Source organism: Scomber scombrus, chromosome 12, assembly GCF_963691925.1.
Source record: "Scomber scombrus chromosome 12, fScoSco1.1, whole genome shotgun sequence".
Lineage (NCBI taxonomy): Eukaryota > Metazoa > Chordata > Actinopteri > Scombriformes > Scombridae > Scomber > Scomber scombrus.
Genome location: NC_084981.1, coordinates 25,297,193 through 25,320,201, shown reverse-complemented (window position 1 = coordinate 25,320,201; position 23,009 = coordinate 25,297,193). Strand labels below are relative to the sequence as shown.

General features: G+C 38.4%; 1 protein-coding gene across 1 annotated transcript in view; it reads right to left on the bottom strand.

Moving 5' to 3' along the window:
* mcm8 (minichromosome maintenance 8 homologous recombination repair factor) overlaps nt 1-22,285 on the bottom strand; it is a 33,568-nt gene extending 11,283 nt beyond the window's left edge. The window contains exons 1-4 of the mRNA XM_062429996.1: nt 22,122-22,285; nt 14,016-14,071; nt 13,458-13,601; nt 13,261-13,337 (exon numbers count right to left, since the gene is read on the bottom strand). Coding sequence (XP_062285980.1) covers nt 13,261-13,337; nt 13,458-13,601; nt 14,016-14,071; nt 22,122-22,285 — 441 coding nt within the window. The remainder of the gene's footprint in view (nt 1-13,260; nt 13,338-13,457; nt 13,602-14,015; nt 14,072-22,121) is intronic.
* Between the last annotated feature and the right edge of the window lie 724 nt (nt 22,286-23,009).

Sequence of the window (23,009 nt, the reverse complement as noted above, 5' to 3'; positions counted from 1 at the left end):
AAAGATAGATGTACGAGAGCACACAGTCATACACTCTCTCAGGGGAGTGGTTTGGAGGGGACAGGAAAGACGGAGCGAACAAGGAGGAAAAATCAATACCTGAACTACTGTGGCCTGGAGTAGTTAGTGGTAATAGCAAAGGGCCGAGAGGGATGGACACACACACACACACACACACACACACACACACAGGAAAAGGGAGACAGATAGTGAAACGGGTTGTTGGTAAGGTCAAAAGCAGCCCCTGTGAGAGAAGCAGACAAAGAAATCAAGACAGAGTGAGAGAAAGAGATATGTCCCCTAATTCTGCCCTATTATTATCTTCATAACACTGGGAATCGAAACAATGCTTCATCCTCTCATCCCACCTCTTCACACACTTACTGATTTGATCTTTGTGATGACCAACCGGTGCTTCGTATAGAGAGATGTAGAAAACAAAAGGCCCTAGAGGGGAGCTGGCAATCACCACAGAGAGATGGGGCACACAGATGATGAGAAGTGGTGCCATTCAGAGAGGCATTTAATCTCCACTTGATCAGTCAACAGCAATCTTCTCCCAAAAATCGATGCAAATTCAAAGCGATTTAGAGATCATTTTTCAACACAGTTTTTATTTTTTTTAATCAGCTGGCGTTCGGGACCCCAAGCAGATGGTGAGTCACTGCTGCTAGGTTGTGACACAACAGGAGTATCGACATGTTTTAAATTAGTATGGGTGTCGGGGTGAGAGACTTCATTTCTTATGTGTGTGCAGAGGAGGGGACAAGTTGGCGTAAGGTCAAACTGAATTATTTTCACAGCAGCGATTCCTCTGTTTTGGAAGTTCTGCTTCTTTCCCGAGCTGTTTGGAGATGTGTCCACTCGAAGATTCAATCAGATTCTCACCTCGAGTGTAAGATTTCATAGTGCTAACCGACAGCGTCACTATGCATTTTTTTCCTGACTTAAATTTCATGTTTAAAGTGTTAGTATCACATTGTACATGGACCATAATCTCTAGTGGCCACACAATAGCAGAACAACTAAGAAAAAAGGATGAAAAAATGGCAAAAAAGGAAGTTTATTCATTATCATCTTTTGACTTTATATCTGTTATGTAATTAAAGACATTTCTGGAGTGTACATGTCCACAATATACTAAAATAATCATGTTTTAAGATGATTAACTTCCAGTTTTTGTTGGTATTTTCTGTAACTAACAGTCTGTTGTTTGTTTGTTTGTGCTAATTCATCACCCACTGGGTGTTATGGTTGAATAAAACTCCTGAATGCAATAAGATGTGGAGTGCAATATCCTATAGCAATGGGTACAAGATGACTCCCCACAAGTATTGCAATGCACAGCAATCAATTATGGCTCCAGGAGACCAGCACAGGTCGATAGGTGCAGCCAGGCAGCTGTCACCTGTTTGCTGCAAAGAGAAATTAAGCTGCCAACCCTTTTTCTTTTTCATTGTTTTTAACGCCTTTCTCTGTTGCAAACCGTGTGTGGAAATATACTGGAAGGACGTGTTGAGATTGTACGGAAAATACAGTCAAACATGATTAAACTCCTAGAACAAAGTCTGATAGTAGAAGTGTAGGAACAGGTGTGAGCTGGGAGGTCTGATGAAAAAGAGACGTGATGCCTGGAGGGAGAAATTCTGTCAGTCAGTGTTTCTTCTGCTGTATTCCTTGATCAATATTAGTATTGGTAGCTATATTATCTAACACATTCAAGTGATGACAGAGCAGTTATGATGGCGGCCAAACCTGCCATCTTCTTTATGATGCCTGGTGATAATAGCAGCTCCAATAAAGCTGCATTAATCAGATTTTTTATATTAAAAATGGATTAAATGACTGTATGTAATGTGAAAGTAGCTGCTTGCAGTGATGAACTCAGACAGAATTATCACCAGACTTTACAGTTCCCCCCTCAGCTCTTATGGTGCATTATAGTGTCTCTTAGTCGCTCATATTTTTGGCTCATATTACAGTTTTATGGCACGGAGAGCAAACGAGAGCTAAAAGTTGAATGGATATTGGAATTGCTTTCATCAGGTGACTGAAAATATGACTTTAAATGAATGATAATGTAGCTCCATGTCTGCTGGATGTGTGAATAAGCAACTATTTCCAACTTACAAAAAAACAAGTTTCAATACATCAGTGTTGTGTTTACAGCATGTTTTCACCATTCCCAAATAACTGAAAATGAGTTGAAGCCGCTACGTGTAGCATCTCTCATATCATTCTTGTAGTATAAACGTCTCCAAGCAGAAATATGAGTCAATCACAGTAAAAATTGGTAAAATGAGTGGGACTATCTGTCTGACTACCACTGGGGGGCGCCAAAGTCAAACATATTTAAATCTTACACAGTGACTTTAACTTTCCCACAATGTTTCATCTTCACTTTACGTCTATATACAGTGAAAAGAACAAGACACCACATGTAAATAAAACAGCTGGATAACTGTTTAGCAGAGTGAGGCTAGAGGTTTCTTTTTCTGGCACTACACCACATAGAGGACATTAGTTTAAAACAGTTAAAACCAGGGTATTCCCCAAAATGGTCAACCCAAAAATTCAACCTAATCCCAATGCAAAAATGCAAGAAAACAAGTGTGTTGCCATTTAGACAGCTGTCCTCGATCAACAGCCCACTCCACACTTGTATCTTACACAGCACACACACACACACACACACACACACACACACACACACACACACACACACACACACACACACACACACACACACACACACACACACACCACCAAATAAACTTGAAAACACCCTCCACAAAAGTAAGAATCCCGACTCAACCCACACACACAATCAGGAAGAAGCTGCTCTGGCAATTTGCCATCGTGCCCTGCTGACATTTCTCTCTTCTGCAGGCCACCAGACTACAATTACAGATGGAGCAATTATCTGAGAGTTACACAGGTATGCATGGAGACACCTGCAGTAACACTGAAACCTGCCCCCTGTGGCCCTCACTGAGCTGCAGCTCTCTGACGGGACTGTCCAACCCCAGTCTCACAGCACAATGTGTAATAGCTACGTTGGTCCACAAGACAAAAAACATATTAGTTTCACAAGATGATGTCAAGGATCGCACAAACTAGTTTTTTTTTCATTTCCCTCCAGTCCTCTGCAATTTCAACACGAAATTACACTGATGACACTTCTTTGCTCTTTACTTTTCTCTCGATGCCTGTGTGACGCATAATCATGTCTCTTTTTTACTCTGAGTGAAAAAGAGCAATTAACACATTTTATGGCCTCTGTCTTCTCCTCACCTCCTGTGGCTCTTTCTGTCTCTCAGCGATGCGAAAGGCCAGATGAATCTGTGACAGTTGTTTTTTCTTTCTTATTTTGCATTTTTCTATCACCGCCCTTCATTCCTCGTCTTACACACAGATAGACACACAAATGTAAACTGTGCATACTGATACAGTCGCAAATGCACGACATAACCTGTGACCCACACACACATATTGACACACAGAGAGCTGTTTTTAAAAGAAAATTGAACGTTAAACATGTCTGTGCAAAGACTTGGTTACATTTCAGTTAAACATCTTTATTAACACACTTTCTGAGATTGTGTATGTGTGCGGGTGTGTGTATATGTGTGTTTATGGGTGTCTTATGAGTGCATAACAACTCTGAACCCCAGTGGGTCTGTTTCTTCATCTCAACTAATTTGAGTTTTTACTGCATTCTAATGGCCTAATATGAAAGACAGGCACAGATAAAGTTCTTCTAGTCGTATTTTGTGTGTGTGTGTGTGTCTGGATGAATGTGCGCGTGTCAACTTAGCAAAAGAGCTTCTCTCAAATAATCAGTTTCATGCAGTGCGGATAGATTGGTTTTAACTGAAGATGTGAAATGAGCCCCCGCTAAACTCATTCAATTAGATTTTTACATTTCCCAAAAGGCAACAATTAGTTCACTCCAATTGCCACTTTACAGGATCCAGATTACAACTGCAGAACTAAAATGAAATGTTTAATTAGCTGTTGTATAGATTTGGGGGAGGAAATGTAAACATGTTACTCAACATAATTGTAATGAGATTGATATTCTTTGCAGACGTTGAATTGAATTCTTTGTCTGAGAAAACATCTTTACTAGACAATAACATATGTGCTGGAGGACTTTTATTTCAAAAGCTTAACTAAGTAAAAAACTTGTACATTCATGCTTCACAAAATTGAATTTAAGGTTGACTTTCTTGTTTAGAACAAAGCTGTATGTGATCATTATGTATGTGATGTTAGCTGTTGTTAAAAATCACAGCTGTTTCTAATCCCAAATGCTAAAGCTAGTATAACTCTAGGCTATCTGCTTAGTTCTATAAATTCACAACAGAGCAACTATCCTGAAGCAGCCCATATAAATTTAAAGGCACTTCTCCTAAAATTTGAATGATATGTCAAATGTGCTACTCTAAACCATGGAAAATACACAAGAAAGGGTTAATTCAAACATTAAGAACAGTTTAAGGTCAACAACACAACACATAGGCCAGTCATATCACCTACATATACTCTTAACCCCAGCATGCACACCCACAAGAGCAACCCCACAACAACGACTGCCCCAGGCCAAGGGATCCAATCTTTGCAAAGTATGAAAATTGCAGAATACGAAGTCCAATTTTTCAATAAGACACACCACTTTTCTAGCTTATTTTTTGCTCACCATTCACAGTCAAGTCTTCTGAGCTTCCTGTGGACGTCAAACTTGAGATAATTGACTTGCAACTTGATTCAGATTTTAAGGACACATTTTATAAGTATCTCTTACCATAGTTACCCCAAACTGACAGTCCTGTCTGAAACAATTATGTACATTTGGGGCGATTTATTTAATCCTTTATTTAAAGGCATCTCAGGCTGTTCATCTGATTTTTGAATACATGGTTTATTATAATAAAGTCATAATATATATAATAAAGCCCACATGAGATCAAACATGGCTGTCTATGGCCCTTGAACTAAAATGAGTTTGACACCCCTGCTCTACACCATCTACACTCATGACTGTGCCCCAACTCATTCTACCAACAGCAATCATCAAGTTTACAGATAATACAACTGTAGTTAGACTTATCTCAGGAGAGGACACGACAGTCTACAGGGATGAAGTTCATAGACTGACAGTGTGGTTTTCAGAGTACATCTCGTCCTTAACTCTTCAAAAACAAAATAACTCATAATAGACCTCCAGAAGAACAGCGCAGACCCTGACTCACTACACATCAATGTGGACTGAGTGGAAAAAGTTCCTGCTTGCAGCTTCCTGGGTATGCACATCGCTGAAGATCTCTCCTGGACTACCAAAACCACCAAAGTAGTCAAGAGGGCACAGCAGCGGCTCCACTTCCTGAAGATCCTCACGAAAACCAAACTGCAGGAGAGGCTGCTGGTGTCTTTGTTTATCACCTCTCCGTTTATTTAGATGTCTAAATCTGAGATAGATTTCATATTGTTATAACGTCAGAGATTTTTAAATCAATCAAAAATTCAATTTCTCTTACAATGGGAATAATGCTTTCTGCACTGATATGGTATAAAAGCTTAATAAAGCTATAAAACTATGACTGATCTTTCTTCAACATCATTATTATTAATTGGTTTGATCACTCCCAGTGAAGAGGTGTATCATTCAGGAAAAACAACTGCATATTTTAGCTTCTGAATATAATGACAAGCCAAGGATTTCACCCTAAATCAACTAAAACCAGAAAAATGCATGTAAGAAATAAGAATGTAACATGAAAAATGTGAGTAAGAGTTTTAGGAAGAATAGACTCATGTTAAAAAGGGGAAAAAAGCCTCTTGCTCACTCTAAGCTTATTATGAGCGCATGGATGTGACAAAGTTTGTATGGTTTCTGAGGATAATCCTTTCATTTCTCTCTGTAGGTGTCAGGTGATTGACACTAAGCAGAGCGTAACTTAATCCACACACCGATATGAACCAACTGTACATCGGCACATTGGAATAATGATGAAACAGAAACTCTGACAAAAATAAATTAGTACTTGGTGTTTGGTGCAATGGATTACCGAGCTCAGTCAATTTTCATTCGGTGGAAGTTGTTTTTCACACTTTACGAGAATAAATGACTTCTTCTGAAGCTAAAAGAAATGAATGAATTGTTTCACCTGCACTGACTGTACTGACAACAGCAGGATGAAAATAAAGGGAAGGAGCAACCTGGACAATCGCTACAAACCTTGAATCACAAAGCAAACGTTTATTAAATGGTCTTTACACAGAAGTCAGACAATATCATGAATAAATAACATTTAAAAAAGTCTATATTAAAGTGTTATCCTCTCAGGTCACAGCCCAAATCTTCCTAATTGGCTGATTCATAAAAATCATCACATGAGCTGCGATCAAAAACGCTAATCACATTTTCTAATTACGACTAATCTGAAATGTCTGTAATTAATACACCAATTTAGTCAGAATTATGCTATTATTGTAAAATGAGTGATGAGAGGCAAAGAGCTGTAATGTAATGGATTCATTTATAGCATGTGTGTATGTGTCGATTTATTCGTCACATTGAGAGGACTCACTTCCCATCTGGAGACAAAAATCCTGTCCTAACAATGTTAGGAGTTAAAAACTGAGATGTCTGTTACTCCAGATAATCCGTATACTTTCCTAAACAGTTTTTACACCTTTGTTTAAATTAGTTTCTATAACTGCATGAAAACTATTGACAGATTATAATGTGGGTGAATTAACCTTTTAAAAATTGGGTTTAGGGTAAAGGCAAACCCAGGGTTGGGATTTGGAAATGTAATATTACAGATTACTGATTACCTTATTTAAAACTTAATAAGTATTGTAACTATTTCAATTACTTCATATAAGTAATGTAACTTTTTATTTTTTTATTACTATTCTAATTTTCTAACTAATGTTTTCAGCTGTTGGGGTAAGTTCAGGTGTTTTTCATGGATACTGACATGATTTATAAAGGAGATAATTTTATTATAAAGCAACATTTATCTCTCATTTGAAAATGTATTCATTAGTTCATGTAGATTTTGGAATATAAAATAAAGATATTTGATGAAAAAAGTCAAAAGTCTGGCATGGAGCTTAATTGGTACTGTGACACCATTTAAGCCCATGTGTGCTCCAAATAAGCCCTGTAACGAATAACAGTTACATGTCTTTTTACATTAAATTACATTACAACTAAATTACATGTAACTAGATACATCCCAACACTGGGTAAAACATATGACTAAGGTAAGATTAAGGACTTGAAAGGAAGTCAATACACCATCTTTCAAATTCAGGACTGAATGTTTGTGTGTGTTTTAATAGATGCTGTTTCAAGTCATCTAACGAGGACCAAAAGCCAAGAAATGTCACTGAAAGTCAAAATAATGAAACACCAGACACAATGACAGTTTGTTTCAAAATGTAGAGGAAATGTAGAAACTATGAAGCTGTGAGCCACAAAGAAACACACATAAAAAGGAGTGTGGTCATTCAGGGTCCGACAGTCAGTCAGTCAGTCCACTTGTTCATTCACACCTGCTCACCTATTATATGAAAGCATTCATCACTCCAGAAACAGCTCACATTTTCGTGACATAGCAATCTCAATTTAAACGTCCATTTACTAGTTTTTTTTTAGGAGCTTTGGTCATTTATCATCATCATCATCATCATTGCAGTTTTATCATTAGAAGCGGTTGAAAGCACTGAAAATGTTAGAAAGTGGACCTTGACTTCTGTTGTCACGTACAGTTTAAAAGGTGAATTATGAACTCCAGTGAAGTAAGTCTGTGTTCATGATTTTAAAAAACACAGTATTATAATAAGGTATCAGAGCACATAATAAAAAGAGGAGGTATATGTTAAAGCTAAGGAACCAAATCAAAGGCAATGATAATAAAATGATTCAATTTTCTGTCATTTTGGAGATAATCTCTTTATCCATTTTAACTGATGCTTCAGTTGATGTTGGGTAAAAACCTGCGTATCTCATGATCTATAATATAGATTTGTCAAATGTGTAACTAAGATATTAATAAATACCTTCTGCATTGCTTGGCTGCTGAAGAGATTTAAAGTCTGCTATGCTAAGCTTCGCTGCTACATTGATTTCTTTGCTGCAAGCTCTTATCTTCTGGTAATAAAAACATGTTTGTATTTATAGTATGTTTGCCCACGCCAACACAATATTTTAAACCCAAACACTGGAGCTGTATGACAGCTGTACTGACAGCACAGATGATTACTTGAGGTGGAAAGTAATCTGGTTTCTGGTGCAGTACATACTGCTGTGTATAGTATCTCTTACAGCCTAGGAATTAAAATTATGTCATATTGGATTTGGACCCTAAATTTCTAAGTCTAAGCAAGCAGTGCACCCTATAGGAAGCAAGTTTTACTTCTGTAATTATGATCTTTTCCAAACCATAACCATGTGTTTTAGATCACTACCACTAACCATACCTTAACCTTGCCATAACCAGCATTCTTTCTAACCTACATCATATCATTGCTATGCTCAGATACTGCAGAAAGCAAGAATTAAAGAAGTTTCGTCAAGGAACATAATCCGAGGTTTTGCAGAATCATTCGACATTGTCATCACTGTCTGGTGAAAGGGCTGATTTATAAACATAAAGAGACTACAGCGGGAAATTAACTGTGACACTCAAAAAACAAACAAATGACACAGCGGCTGAGATAGTTACTGTAGCTGCCCCTGTCTAATGCCAGTAACATTAGAGCTAGTCTGTCCTAGACGGTGTATGACATTTGTTTGACTGAATAAAACGCTACATTTATATACCGGGAAGTGGTCGGCTGGATGGCAGGTGTACAAAATGCAGGACACTGGCATCGGAGACTGAGAGTGACCTCTTGAGTGCTGTGTGTGGTTAGGTTTAGGCAATAAAAACACTTTGGTTAAGGGTAGTGAAAATATGTGGTTTCACTTAAATGCTATTAAACATGTCCAGATTCAAGTCTTCTTTCTGTGTAACCAAGAGAAAGATATTTCCCTAACTTACACTAGTAGTAGTTACAATGAGTAGACATTGTACTGCATTGTCACTGAGTTCAGTATCAACATTTTTGCATGAAAAATGCGATTTGGCCAGCATTAGATTTCCTGCAAACATGCAACTTCTAACAACAGGTATGCTTTAACTGTTATGCTATAATTTCAATTTTTCTTTTTAATCCTTTGTGCCGTAATAATTGTCCTTTACCATAAAATTGCCATACAAGGATATCTCTTTTTACTGTGAGGCAATCCTGCCTAGGCTGCACATCATCCTCCATGTTGCTTAGTGTATGTGTGTATCCATCTGTGTGAGAGAGAGAGAGAGAGAAAAGAAGAAGGAGGTGCTTCTTTTTCCAAGGAGCCATTTGTATGTCTGTAAGAGTGACTGAATACACTCTGCGTGTGAGCGTGTGTGTGTGTGTATTTGTGTTGTGATTTCTAGAGGCCCTCTCTTGTCTCTTTCTTGACGGTCTAAACTTGCCAGCTGCTGCACTTTGGCGATGAAAGCCTTTCTTAAAACAAACACCAACTGCAAACTATTTCTGCCTCTGGAAACCATGCTGCCTGTTAGTTGGAGGTAAACACATCGTGGGTGTTTTGTACAAGGAACAAATAACAGATTTCTCTGCTTAGGGCATTGAAAGCAGCTGGATATTTTTTTTCGTCTCGGTGACAGACGCAGCCTTTTTTTTTTTGTTTGTCTGCAGGAATGAAAAGAATAGCATTGTGACACTCACTGACTGCATCTGATTCCACTAACCCCTTCTTACCATTAAAAACACTAGCCGCTAATAGCCTCCATCTGTGCCAACTCACCAGGTCAGGAAGTCCTCAAGGGATCAGTATGTGTGCGCAAGGGTGAAAACGGTTGCCTTTTGATCCCGGGGATTAGAGGGTAACAGCGCTGCCACCTTCAGGGACCTCCTTCATTACAATAGAGGAGGATAGATGCTGGTTAATGAGCCCGTGGACAAGCACTGACCCTCGGCCTTTACCTGTAGAGTCCTCTGTTTTCACCGATGCTAAGTGAAGAGGAAAGTGACGGCGTGGTTTACTTCTCAAGCACAGATTTCAGTTAAAGCTGCGGAGAGACATGATTCTAATAAGTATTGCATGTTTCGTGACATTGTATGATAGGTTTTTAATTTTAATTTAATGTAAATATGAGTTATTCTATGTGTTGGCTGCTGTGACTAAGTGTGAAGGGAGTAGGAGTTGTGTTGGTAAGTCCGCTGCACATTTCCTCAGATTTCAGTTTTAGTCAGAGAGTAGTGTTGTTTGTTAGTTAGGATTTAAATAACGATAATGATGCTGCAAGTTATCTGAAGGCGCTGCACACTCACGCAGGTGTTTTTAATTTCCCATGGCTAATTAGACCTCTAGTCAGGTGGAAGTTGGGAGAAGGGGATTGCATGATGTCATGAAAATTCATGTACTGATAGGAATGATAACGATGCAAGTTGTCCCGCCCTAATGGGTGCAACAGACTCAACAGAAGATGTCCATAAAGAGCAGTCTACACAGCGGCTAATCAGGCATGATAATTAAAAAACGCCCAGTTAGATGGATTATGGGTGTGTGTGGACTTTAAGTAAATTGAGTTTTGGATGTTACTGCTTTGTGGAAAGCAGCAGGAACCGAGTTAAAATGAGGACGTACTTGATAACTACATGATAAGTATGACGTCTCCCATTGGTTTGCATTGGAGCCAATTGCCCAAAGTTGCTGCTAATATGGTCACCGCCATCCTTTCACGCTCTGGAAACATGCCCCGCTATCTCAAACTGAATCTTATTAGTAACAGCGAGCGGTGCATACTTTAGGCTAACATTAACTATGTGAGCTAAATTGTGCTAGAAGAGCAGGTATCATATTCAAGTAACATTAAACTTAGTGAAATATTAGTCTGATTCAATGCAAGTCATGGAGTCAACTGTTAATCAGCGACCACATGGCAGACATCAAAGCTACTAGAAGTCCTCAAATCTTATTAATGGAGCAATTATTCCCAAAAATGACAACCAGTACATTAGTGATCGAGACCAACAAAGACTCAAAGTGGTGGTATAGTTGCAGATTGATTTAGCATATAGGTGACTTCATATAGCTGGTATTATAATAAAAAAAATAGTTATCTGTGTGCTGATAATGCACAAAAGAAAGAAAAGAAGAGGAGAAAAACAAACAAATAAAAGAAACATAAGATGTGACTCTTCCTGTATACATTCATTGTAATTCCAACAGCCAGCACCTGAATAAAAAGCAGACAGTGCTTCTGTGAGAACAGCCTTTTAAATTCATAAAAATAGGTATTATGTGTATGTTTTTCCCCCAGTGTCAGAAGTATTTGTTTCAGGACCTGGGCTTTGTGTTTGAGACAACACTGCAGAAGTCCAAAGAGAAGAGACATTTTTTAAAAAGCATTGTTTTCTGAATTCTCTTGAGCATTAGAAAGTTTTTTAGAATTAATACAAAGTTTCTCTGGGTTGAATTTTTAAACTTTAGTGAACTGATTTGCACCCAAGAACAATACCTCTACAGACTTTTATATATTATATTTTATATTATATTTTTTATAGTTATTTACTTACTTTACTTCAACCCACAGTTTCTTTTAATGTGTGTGCATGTGAGTGAATGGGTACAGTTTTCCTTTTAAAGAGAGACAACTCATTTCTTTATATGTTATATTAATATGTGTAAGTGGCAGAATGATTAATGTCTTATTTCTAGCTTGCACCCAAGTTGTATTTTCGACCACTGATATTTATTAATCAAGTGACATCATGTCCTTAAGTGAATGGTAATTATATTATATTTTGACCAATTTTGATATTTCTCTATTCTTTCTATTGGCTGACAGGTAAACGCCCATTATTAGTATTAACCCTGACATACTGTTCATATTCTGACTCATAATTAGTCTCTACACTTATTCACAGTTTGTCAGTTGTTTGTATGTTAACATGCAATGACAATAAAGGCATACTATTCTATTTAACTATGAATAAGGACTGAAACATGCAGCCTATACATACAATCATTAATCTGGGCACACAACTTGCTATTTTGTGTGTCATTTGCACTTTAACTGCATAAACACAGTAAAATTAATATAACATATGCACACATAAGATATTTGTACAGCAGATGAAGCTCTAACACCTGCAATATGAGAGCTGTTAAATCCATCAAATTGAGATTATGATAATGTATAACACCTACATGCCAAACTTTATCAGCAGGTAATGAAAGCCTCGGGCGTTTGCCTGAAGTAAGATTTAATTCACAAATTCATTAAAAGACTCTAAGGCACAACTCTGTTTGTCATGTTTGAAGCCACATCAGAAGTTATCTCAGGGCACTTTTCACAGAGGGCAGTTCTAAACTGTACTCTTTAATTTACAGAAACCCAATGTTCCCCCATGAGCAGCACATGGTGACAGCAGCAAGGAAAAACTCCACTTTAATGGGAAGAAACCTCAAGCACAGTTCTAGATCTGCAGCCATCTGCCTCGACGGGTTGGATTGAGAGAGAAAGAAGGAAGATTAGAGAGGGAAGAAAGAACAATAATAATAATAATAGACATATGACTAATAATATTAATTGCCATGGGTGTCACATTAAGAACATGTTGTATAGTATTAAACCCAACAATGCTTCTAAACCCCCTTATTTCCCAGTTCCAAGTTTCAAGTACCAAGTTTCCAAAGTTAATATTGAAGTTTTGAAACCCATCACAGTTCAGCTCACAGTTGAATTTTTAAGACACGAAGAGTGAACTTTGGGTGACAACTGGGATTTAGGGGCTGCTGGTGAGTGCTGTAACAAAATCAGTGAGTGTACTGTTGAATAAAAACTGTGCAGTGTACCTTGATTTGAATAAATGTCAGGCTTGTCTTGCAAACTGATGCTTGTTTAAACCGTAGTAAGGGTGCAAATCATCAACTGAAACGATGGAAAGATGTGTGTGCACTAAGATGAGGGCCTGATATCTGTACCAACTCTCATAAACTGAGGCTTTGATATTAGGAAATTTGAAATAGGACATTTTCTGCAGTCCACTCTCTAATGGCATTGAGATACTCCAGGAGCCTATATATATTTGAAAAGTCTTGCTAGGTTTGAATGAGAATTGAAGCTGAATATGGAATTTGTCCGAATGGCAATAAATATAACAAAAATATAACAGAGGCCCCAGTACCGAACCCTGTGGGACACCAAAACGCAAAACAGATGAATCCGATACGGAGTAGCCAATAGAGACAGTGAAACTTCTGTCTGTGAGATACGATGAGAACACAGTCTAATGCTTAACCTGATATGCCCACTGAATCACGTAGTGATCTACAGTGTTAAACACAGAACTGAGGGCAAGGAGAACTAGTACCAAGCACTCACCTGCATCGGAAGACATAAGGATATCATTTGAAACCCTCAGAGGAGCAGTTTCAGTAGATTGATGCTTCCGAAACCCTGACTGAAACTTATCATAAATGTTGTGTCTCTCCAATCCAGCAGTGAGTTGATTGGCTACAACCTTCTCTATAAGTTTTGACAGAAATGGTATTTTTGATATAAGTCTATAGTTCTTTGGCAAAGCAGGTTCTAAGTTTGTTTTCTTTAGTGTAGACTGGATAGTGGCATGCTTAAAGTAGGGCGGGACACATCCTGTAGATAAAAATACTGACTAGCACGCGAAAAACGCTGCATAAAATATCTCCCAACGAATGCCCTATTTACTTCTGTTTGAGTAAAGTTTGCTAAGAATATACAGTACTCAGCTGTTTTGATCAATTATTTATCCTTTTTAATAAATGAAAGTGTGAAGATTCATGTCTTCAGATGAAACAGACAAACAGACTCAGGGTTGAGTACAACAGGCAAGCTAATGCGCCTTTGGCTTTGGTCTCTGCTTTTGGGATTCGTGGAAAAAAGAGAATTATCGTCGGTCTTTACCCTTTAAATACATTGATGAGGTGAATCGATACTTGATAGTGATATAGACAAACAGACTAAAGATGAAGTGAAAGTTTGAGATATAACTCAGATTCTGTTGGTACCTGCGTTTTCAACGCTGCTGATGTATTGGTATCATAAAATATGGCGGGTGAACCACAGACCCTGCTACTAATTCATGAAAGCCATGTGGGCACTATCAAACAAGCAGCCAAAAGGAGCGGGCAACATTAGGCGAGCAGCTAATGCTACTTCCAGCTGACCCTTAACTCTTCTCGGTTGAAGGCAAAATTATTACAGAAGCTGTTTTTATTAAAATAGTTAACCGTTACATACTGTTCAGGGCCAAATTTGACCCATTTTGACACCTGAGAGCAGTAAAAACACCCTGAACACTGTTTTCGTCTAGCATTAAATTTGACAACTTCCTCTAATATGACCCAGAATATACAAAAATGGAAATATTTCAATTTCTTATGAACATTTGTATGCAGCTGATCCACATTTTTGTGAGTGTTTGACCCACATGTAATTAAAACATCCATAACTTACTGTTGCATTCTTCACATTTTATATAATTAATTGAACTCGTCATGTTCTCCTGTGCTATGTTACATGGGTGTGATTGTAAATGTTTGATTATCCATAAACAAAAAACAAACAAACAAACATAAAAACTGAAGAAGAAAAGTATCTCTGCTCTCTGAAAGCTTCTTTAAGGATTAATCACACATTTACCTGTGACTGATGAGGCATTCATTAATCATTTGAGGGACTAATTATGAAGGGATAATGTGGATATGAGCAGTATGTGAATAAATAATACACAATAAGCATTTAATGCCCAGTGTTTAAGATTCAGCATTTGAAATAAGAACTAATTTATTGTCTATTTTAGTCACACTAATTATTAAAAAAGTATCCAAGGAGGTAATCTATGGAGGGTTTTTTGGATTACCTGGATGACTGAGAATCTTCAAAGACATTAAAAAAGTAAAAAATATCAATTCATAATGTATTAAATCAATTTTGTATTGCAGCGATTCGATATGTTTCTAGATGCATATGATTACAAATACATCTGTCGTTTTATATGTATCCAACTATCAGAGAGGGAGAGATACACACTCCACTTATTGACTATTTATGTAGCATTAGTGAGTCCTAAACACATAAAGACATCTTATTACAAAGATTAAGATTCCTTTTTCACTGGCTTAAAACCTGTGTTAAAATCTGTGAAGCCCTAATCTTCCGCCCTTCATCCGCCCTGTTTTTTTTTTTGTTTTGTTCTGCAAGGCTTCCCCTCGTCGCTTCTAGTAAATGGAGCCGAGGCACAGCAGCTTGTTTCTTCGGCTGCGCTGCCTAGTGAATCATGAATGCTGACTAAGTCTCTCCTTGTTCCACGTTAAGAGTGTCAGACAAATGCGTGCGCTAAATGCCTCTTCAATGTGATCCTAAGTGGTGTGAAGCGGAGGGAGTACGCACACAGAGGCGGATAGCGGTATGAATTATCTGAAATAAGTCGTGTGGTTCCATTCTGTTTGTTTGTGGTTATAGCTTTGAACTGTGCCGGTGCTCCTACGGGCTCTTTTCAGATACCACCAGTAATGTATTGTTTATGGCACGGGGGCCTCGGGCAGACAGAATGATGGATTGAGCCGTTCTGTTTTCTTCTCACAATCCGTCTTCAAAAGAAACAAATCGATCTAGAACAGAGAAGTAAGGGGGAATGGGAAAAATCACACAAATAGACTCACTTTATGGTGTTTTGATGCTGTGATGTGTTATTTTGTCAGGAGCATTTAAGGTGAAATCAAAGTAGGAGCAGAAAAAGAAGCAGAGGCTTATATATTTATGTGTGAATCTTTAAATGAGTGCGTGTGATAATGTAATATTGGGTTGGTGCATGTGTGTAAGCACCAGTATGAAGCTATTAATTACAGCTGCATTCAGGTTCCCCTTTTCAAAGCTTAAAATCTATTCGGAAACAAAATGTCAAATATTTTACTCACTCGCCTGTAAGGCATTTGACAACTTTTACTCCAGTTTTCTGCATTAATATTGATTAACTTTTTTTTTTTTCTTTCTTACGGCACTTTCTCATGCACAAAACAAATTATTCTGTAGCAGTTAAAAGTTCAGCAAGATTTTTCAGCATTTGGTGTGACTGCTTCTTAGCTTGTTTGTTGTTTAATAAAGCATATACTGCTCGGACCCACAAGCAAAAGAATGTCAAAGTAGAGTTTATTTATAGCAGTATTGTTTTGTACATTTTAGTTTCACAACTTCTAGGTGCAATTTTATGGGGTAAAGTAAAGTAATTGTGCTTAACCATCTTTAGTACATCCCTGTGACATATACTGGATGCTCAAAAACTCAACAGTGGCTGCTAAGGTCTGTGCAGACATATTCTCTAGCATTTTTCCACAACACTTCCCAGAAGTCACATTTCATTTCAACAGTGTTAAACAGTTTCTGTAGATTGCTTTTCTATCAGTGCTGTTCACTGTTTTTTTGCTGAACATGTAATTTTCTTGTGTGACAAAGAAAGACACACCAGAGGAGATGGACATAGCTTTGAACAGCAGATGGAAGAGTTTTATAAAATAGAGATTTTAATGTGTTATATTGTATATTAACTTAGATAACATCATGTATTGATTTGTATCTGTGTTCATCTGATGAAAGAAGAAAGAGATTGAGATATTTCTCAACAGAGTGAATGTTTACATTGCATCTAGATAGATTTATATCTGTGACAATACAGCTGCATAACAGACCTCCTACTATGTTAACATAACAGTATGTTTGCATAGTATCAATATGAAAGTGTATATGGGATGTAGCATTTATGTCACACAAAGTAATCAAGGCTATAGGATGGATACAGAAGACATGGTCTGGCAGAACATATTGTTTATTATAGGCGGTTATCATTCTTTATATAGGATCTACTGGTGCAATCATCTGTTATAATGTTCCATGAAACTTTGCTCTGATAATATTTTCAAAGTCTTTCTCAGAAAAGTAAAAGTAAAGCAGTGAAATGCAACTTTAATGATCCTTCACTGTACTTAAAAAGCCTCGGGACTGAGGTCAATAGTTAAATGCAAAAGGATGTTCATAAAAACAGAGATTACAGAGAGGAAAAATGTATAAATGGTAAATGGACTGTACTTATATATAGTGCTTCTCTAGTTCTTCAACCTCTCAAAGCTACACTACAAGTCACATGTACCCATACACACGCGCACACACACACACACACACACACACACACACACACACACACACACACACACACACACACACACACACACACACACACACACACACACACACACACACACACACATATTCATACACTGATGTTTTGTCATGCAGGGTGCCAACCTGCTCATCAGGAGGGAGCTAACATTCACACACATTCAGACACTGTTGGCGCAGCTATCGGTAGCAATTTGGGGTTTAAGTATCTTGCCTAAGGACACATCGACATGTGGACTGGAGGAGCCGGGAATCAAACCGCTGATCTTCTGATTAGTGGATGACTGGAAGAGCAGAGCAGTCACAGTATGATCACAGTACGTCATAAATTACCTGCAAATGTTATTTAGGCAAGTCATTTAATCCACAATATGCTCACTTTTAAAATAGCAGTTGACGATAAATATACATGCAGTACGCAGTACTTAAAAGCTTAGTCAAATTTCAACGCTTGTGCTCATGGACTATAACAACCTAGTCAGCTTAGTTTTGTCACTGCAGTACCCCCTCATACTCCCTGCTGCTATATACACTATGATTCAGCTGTTATACCTCTGATCACCTCTGGAGGGCAGAATTACTCCACAGTAAAAATAAAAAATCAACATGTTAATCTTTTTTTCTCCTTTACTTTCATTTCTTGATTTTTCCTCTATACTCCAGCTTCTTTCTTTCTTTCTTTTTCTTTTCTTTTCTTTCGACCTCTCCATTGCTCTCTTTCTGCTTTCTTTCTTTCTTACTTTCTTTCTCTCTCTCTCTCTCACTCACACTCTCTCTCTTGTGGTGTGCCAGCTAACAGCGTCACAGGCTTCACTACTTTACCAATTCCATCAAAAAGCTATTTAACAAACCGCAGACCTGGGCAGCCGTGCCTGCAATGCCTCCTCTATACCTTTATTTTTCAATCTCTCACTCTCTCTCCTCTCACCTTTCTCTCTATATCTTACTGTCTTTCAATCTGTGTCCCCCCCCCCAGCCCCCCCCTTTGTCTTTTTGCCTCTTTCCCTCGGCATCTCCAATCCCACCTTTGTCTCTTGTTTCTTGATTTCTTTCTTTCTGTTTTGTTGCTCCTTTCTTTCTTTTATCCACCCCCTCCATCTTCATGTCTGCTCACTTTTCATCTTCCTTCACTCGCTTCTTCTGTTTATTCTGTCACTCTCTCAGTCAGTTCAATCAATCCATAACAGTCACCACAAGAAAAAAGAAACCCATGTCCTTTAACCAAAATTTTGATATATGGTGATATGCATCGATAACATAATAATCAAATACGTATTGATACTGTAATACTGACATCGTCATAAAGCAAATTATATTGAATTTAAGACTTCTACAACCCTTAAAAATGCGCTGTTTTTCAGTACAATCCTGCTTCAGGCAATACAATCACACCTGCAGTCTACATGCTTAATAAACTACCTTTAGTTGACTTCAATTATCGAGCACAAACTAATTATGGACCCACAAAGCAGACTACAGGCAAAAAATAAGCTCAAGGGTCTTTAATCAGAACCAGGTCGGTACACAGATAATCAGCAGGCAAAAGGTAGGTAATAGACATAAGCAAAAAAAGTCGAAAAACACTAGAAACACAATACAAAGATGGTGGAACTCTCACACGAAGGTAAAGAAGATATGGCACAGAAGGAGAGGAAGACACATATGGCGCTTTTCCACTACACAATTTCAGCACGACTCGCCTCGCCTCGACTCGGCTCGCCTCGACTCGGCACGGTTCCTTTTCCATTACAAAAAATACCTATTCAACGTGGGCGGGGTCGTCATAGCACGGCTCCGCGAAACTGCCGTGACTTTGTTTTATACGCGACACAAAAAACATAAACAATGGAGGACATTGAGGCAGTGGTGTACTTGCTGCTGTATGAGGCTTTCTGTCTCACACAAAGCTGCTGCCGGTATTTAAAAATGCCGGGTTTGATTCTTGTGTGGGACGGCTCATGACGCTTCCAGCGACAACTACCAATCAGCGGCCAGCAGTGTGTCGACGTCACATTTTAGTACCGGCTTGGCTCGCTTGGAACCTCACCAGAGCAGGTACTAAAAAAGGACCAGGTACCAGGTACTATCCCTAGTGGAAACGCAAAAAGAACCGAGGCGAGTCGAGGCGAGTCGTGCTGGAACGGTGTAGTGGAAAAGCGCCAATATAGACTATAGGAGAGGGAAGACAATGAGACATAGCTGCAACACATTAGGGCGGGGCAGGCAATCACACAGTGGGACCTATTGTGGCAGCACAGACTGTGACATTAACATCATGTTATACGATACAAAACTGAACTCACTGTCTTGTCTGACTAACTTGATCTCAATGGGCTTATAAAATACTTATCATAACTCATAATGCTTTATTAGGAGCACTGCAAATGTCACCAAAACCTTTGATGGTATCCCAGATAAAATTCTAGATCCTCAACATGCTTTGTGTTTTAAAATAAAGTAGATTAAAAAAAAGACATACTGTCAGAAATGATGAAAAAATGTTGTTGTTTCCACAGTAGCCTACAGTATTTACACCTGAGATAAACAGAGATACTTGCTAAACAAATTCGGATATAATCAGAGACCCTCTGGCCAACAGCTATTTCAAAATTCAAGGATACATCTCTAGAGAAGAACCATCTTGTTATAAATATTTCAGGAGGCCACCTAGCCTACTGAATAAGAAAGGAAACTGCTAATGAAAAAGTTTTGACATTGGCGGGTTGGTGAGATGATCAATGCCACTCTCATGTTTATGTGTTAAGAATGAAGAAAGCTGGAGATGATTAGCTTAGCTTAGCTTAGCATAATGACTGGAAGCAAAGGAGGAAACTAGCCTGTCTTTGCCTATAGAGTTAAAATGAATGCATAGCTACTGTAAAGTTCACTATAGTGTCTTTCTTGTTTTGTTCAATACAAACATGTGAATATAATAATGAAAATATGTGCTTTAGCTCATTAGCACCTCCATACTTGCTAAAATAATCTAAGCCAATCTCTCAACAACTCAATACACAGGCGAGAAAGTGGTGTCAATCTCAATTCACTCGTTGCAAGAAAAGGAAAACACTTATCAATATTTATAACAAGATGGTTCATCTCAAGAGGTTTATCCTTTATTTTTTTAAATAAGTACATGTTTTTCTTTTGTAGGCCTGTCACATCTATAAAAACAACAATAATGTAGGAACATTTTCTACATGCTAATTTCTAATGGGACATCTTTTATTAAATATGCAGTACATTTAGCCTGCATTTACTCATATATATATACAATATCTACCAATATATACAGTCAACAGCCACTTCATTAGGTACACCTGTGCAATCTGATTCAATCCAATACAACAGCTCTTCCATAAATTCTGCTTTTTTAAAAAAGTTTACACATTCACATTTCTTGTTGATATTGTCAAAAAGGTGATAATTCTACTTTGTTTATTACCGAGGTCGTACTAAGTGGTGGAGGTATACTGTAGTGAATTATATTGACTGGTGTTCCTAATATTTTGCCCCCCTCATGTATGTTAATGGAGTGGACACAATATTATGTATACCATTCAATATAATGCACTTAATACACCACCATCAACCACTATGACCTATTGTATTGCATTAGAAAGCAGAGGTGTATCTAATAAAGAGGCCACTGACTGTATATGCAGCGTATTCAGCCTTTGGCTTGCTGACGTTGAGCCTCTCTGCTCCACAGCTGGCCTTAAAAGAAGGAAGCTTCTTTCTTCTGTGTCTCCAGCACTGGATTCAGTTTATTTTCTTCAATATTTGTTGATGTATTTTTTGTTGACACAGCGGTTTATGTCTGTGTGGTTTGACTCTCCTCTTGCAGCTGCATGGCTGCATGATGCCAACATTTCTTCCTGCTTCAGGCTGTGCTTTCGGTTGTTTTCTGATCCGTTTTTTTCTCACCCAGAACTGCCAAAGGTAATGCATCCAGCCAGAGTTGACTGGTCAATCTGGTCAGCATGTAGTTGCCTTTGCAGTTACATTTATGTTGCACTTAATGAGATAGACCAACACGTACGATGAAATGTGAGATATAAAGGGTAGTAATGATACTGCACGATTTTCAGAATTTTCTTTTGCTGCTACATAGCTCAGCAATGAGCTCTGCAATCTTCTTCCACACAAATAGTCAATTTTGTTTTCTATTTCCAATTGTTTCCCTGTTTTCTTGTAGCTCTGGGTGCGGTTTTCATCCACATTAATCTTGAGGACCATTCAATGGGGAGGAGGGGAGGGGGTCACTCTCTGGGTAGCAGCCATTACTCAGCAGTGTGAATATTTTGCTTCAGATAGTGCCAGGTGACACAACAGACCTGCTGAAGATCACTGAAAGTGGATGGGAAAATGTGCAGAGCATATTCACTACAGAGTTTTTTTAATTTATTTAGAATTTATTATATCCGAGTTCATTGTTGATTTATGTCTTTTAATAACTCATGACAAGTGATCATATGGTGAGACACATGTTTATCATTTCACATGTGATAGATGCCAATATAGGCACATGTGGTTTTCATTTATTTCAATTGAAAGTAAAACTGACACATGAAAATATACTTATCACATGTGCTCCTTTGTACAGGCCAAACAATTCATCTATTATAGACAGTTCTTTTTTTGTCTTTTAGAGATCAGTTAACAAAACAATCCTAACTCAAGATCCACTTATTTGCTTTTTCCAGAGCTTTCAGCTTTACCACAAAGTTCAGCTTGATGTTTATTTCAGCTCCATAACCACCGACCGAACTCAATCTGCTGACGAGGACTGTGTCAAATGGTCAAAAGCTATTAAAAAGAAGCTTGTAAGTAGACCTTGAGTTCACATTGAGGGTGAGATCCAGCATTTCACATGTGTTTCTGGACACATCACATGTAGAACCGTGACTTTTGACGTGTTCGGCAAACAGATGACGGCTCGCTCCGATCTGGCTCCGGAGGTCTTGGATGTCTCGCCCTTGGAGGGTAACTCTCCTCATGCTATTGTGGGATTATATGCATGTGTGTGTGTGTGTGTGTGTTTGTGAGGAGGAGGAGGAGGGGGTGATGTACAACAGGAGGCCTGAGATTGTGCTGAGACAAGGGGGAAATGTCAGGGGCATGGACAGTCTGGACATCCTGGCTGACAGCAGGGTGCAGTCTGTTATTGGTACTCGTCATATCTCTCTCTCTCTCTCTCTCTCTCTCTCTTTCTTCTTTATGCTGTCTCATCTCTTCTCCTCCCCTCATCCATCCCTGATTCTGATTCTTTCTCTATCATCTCTACTGCATCTCCACCTCATTTCGTTCCCTTTTTATCCCCATCTCCCTCCCTCTGTTTCTCTCTCTCTCTCTCTTCCTCACCTACAGCGTTGGCTTGAACTAAGCAGCACTGGCAGTAATAGACATTGAATAACAATTAATCCTGCCTCGCTCGATTTGCCAATAGTCATCCTGCTGAGAAGAGAGTAGGAAAGGAGCAGTAGGGAGGAGAAGAAAGTAGAGACGAGGGAAGAAGGGGAGAGATGTGAGGGGAAATACAGTATATGTGAGTGAGAGTGAGAGGAGGATTAAGAGGATGAGGGTTACAGTAGCTTCTGTACTTTTTCTATATTCTACTATGCTGGATTAGTGTTTGTTTATTTGTCACAGTCATATCACAATAACACTTATTTGAATTTGAGAGAGTTTGGAAAGGAAATGAAAAAATGAAGGAGAGGAGAA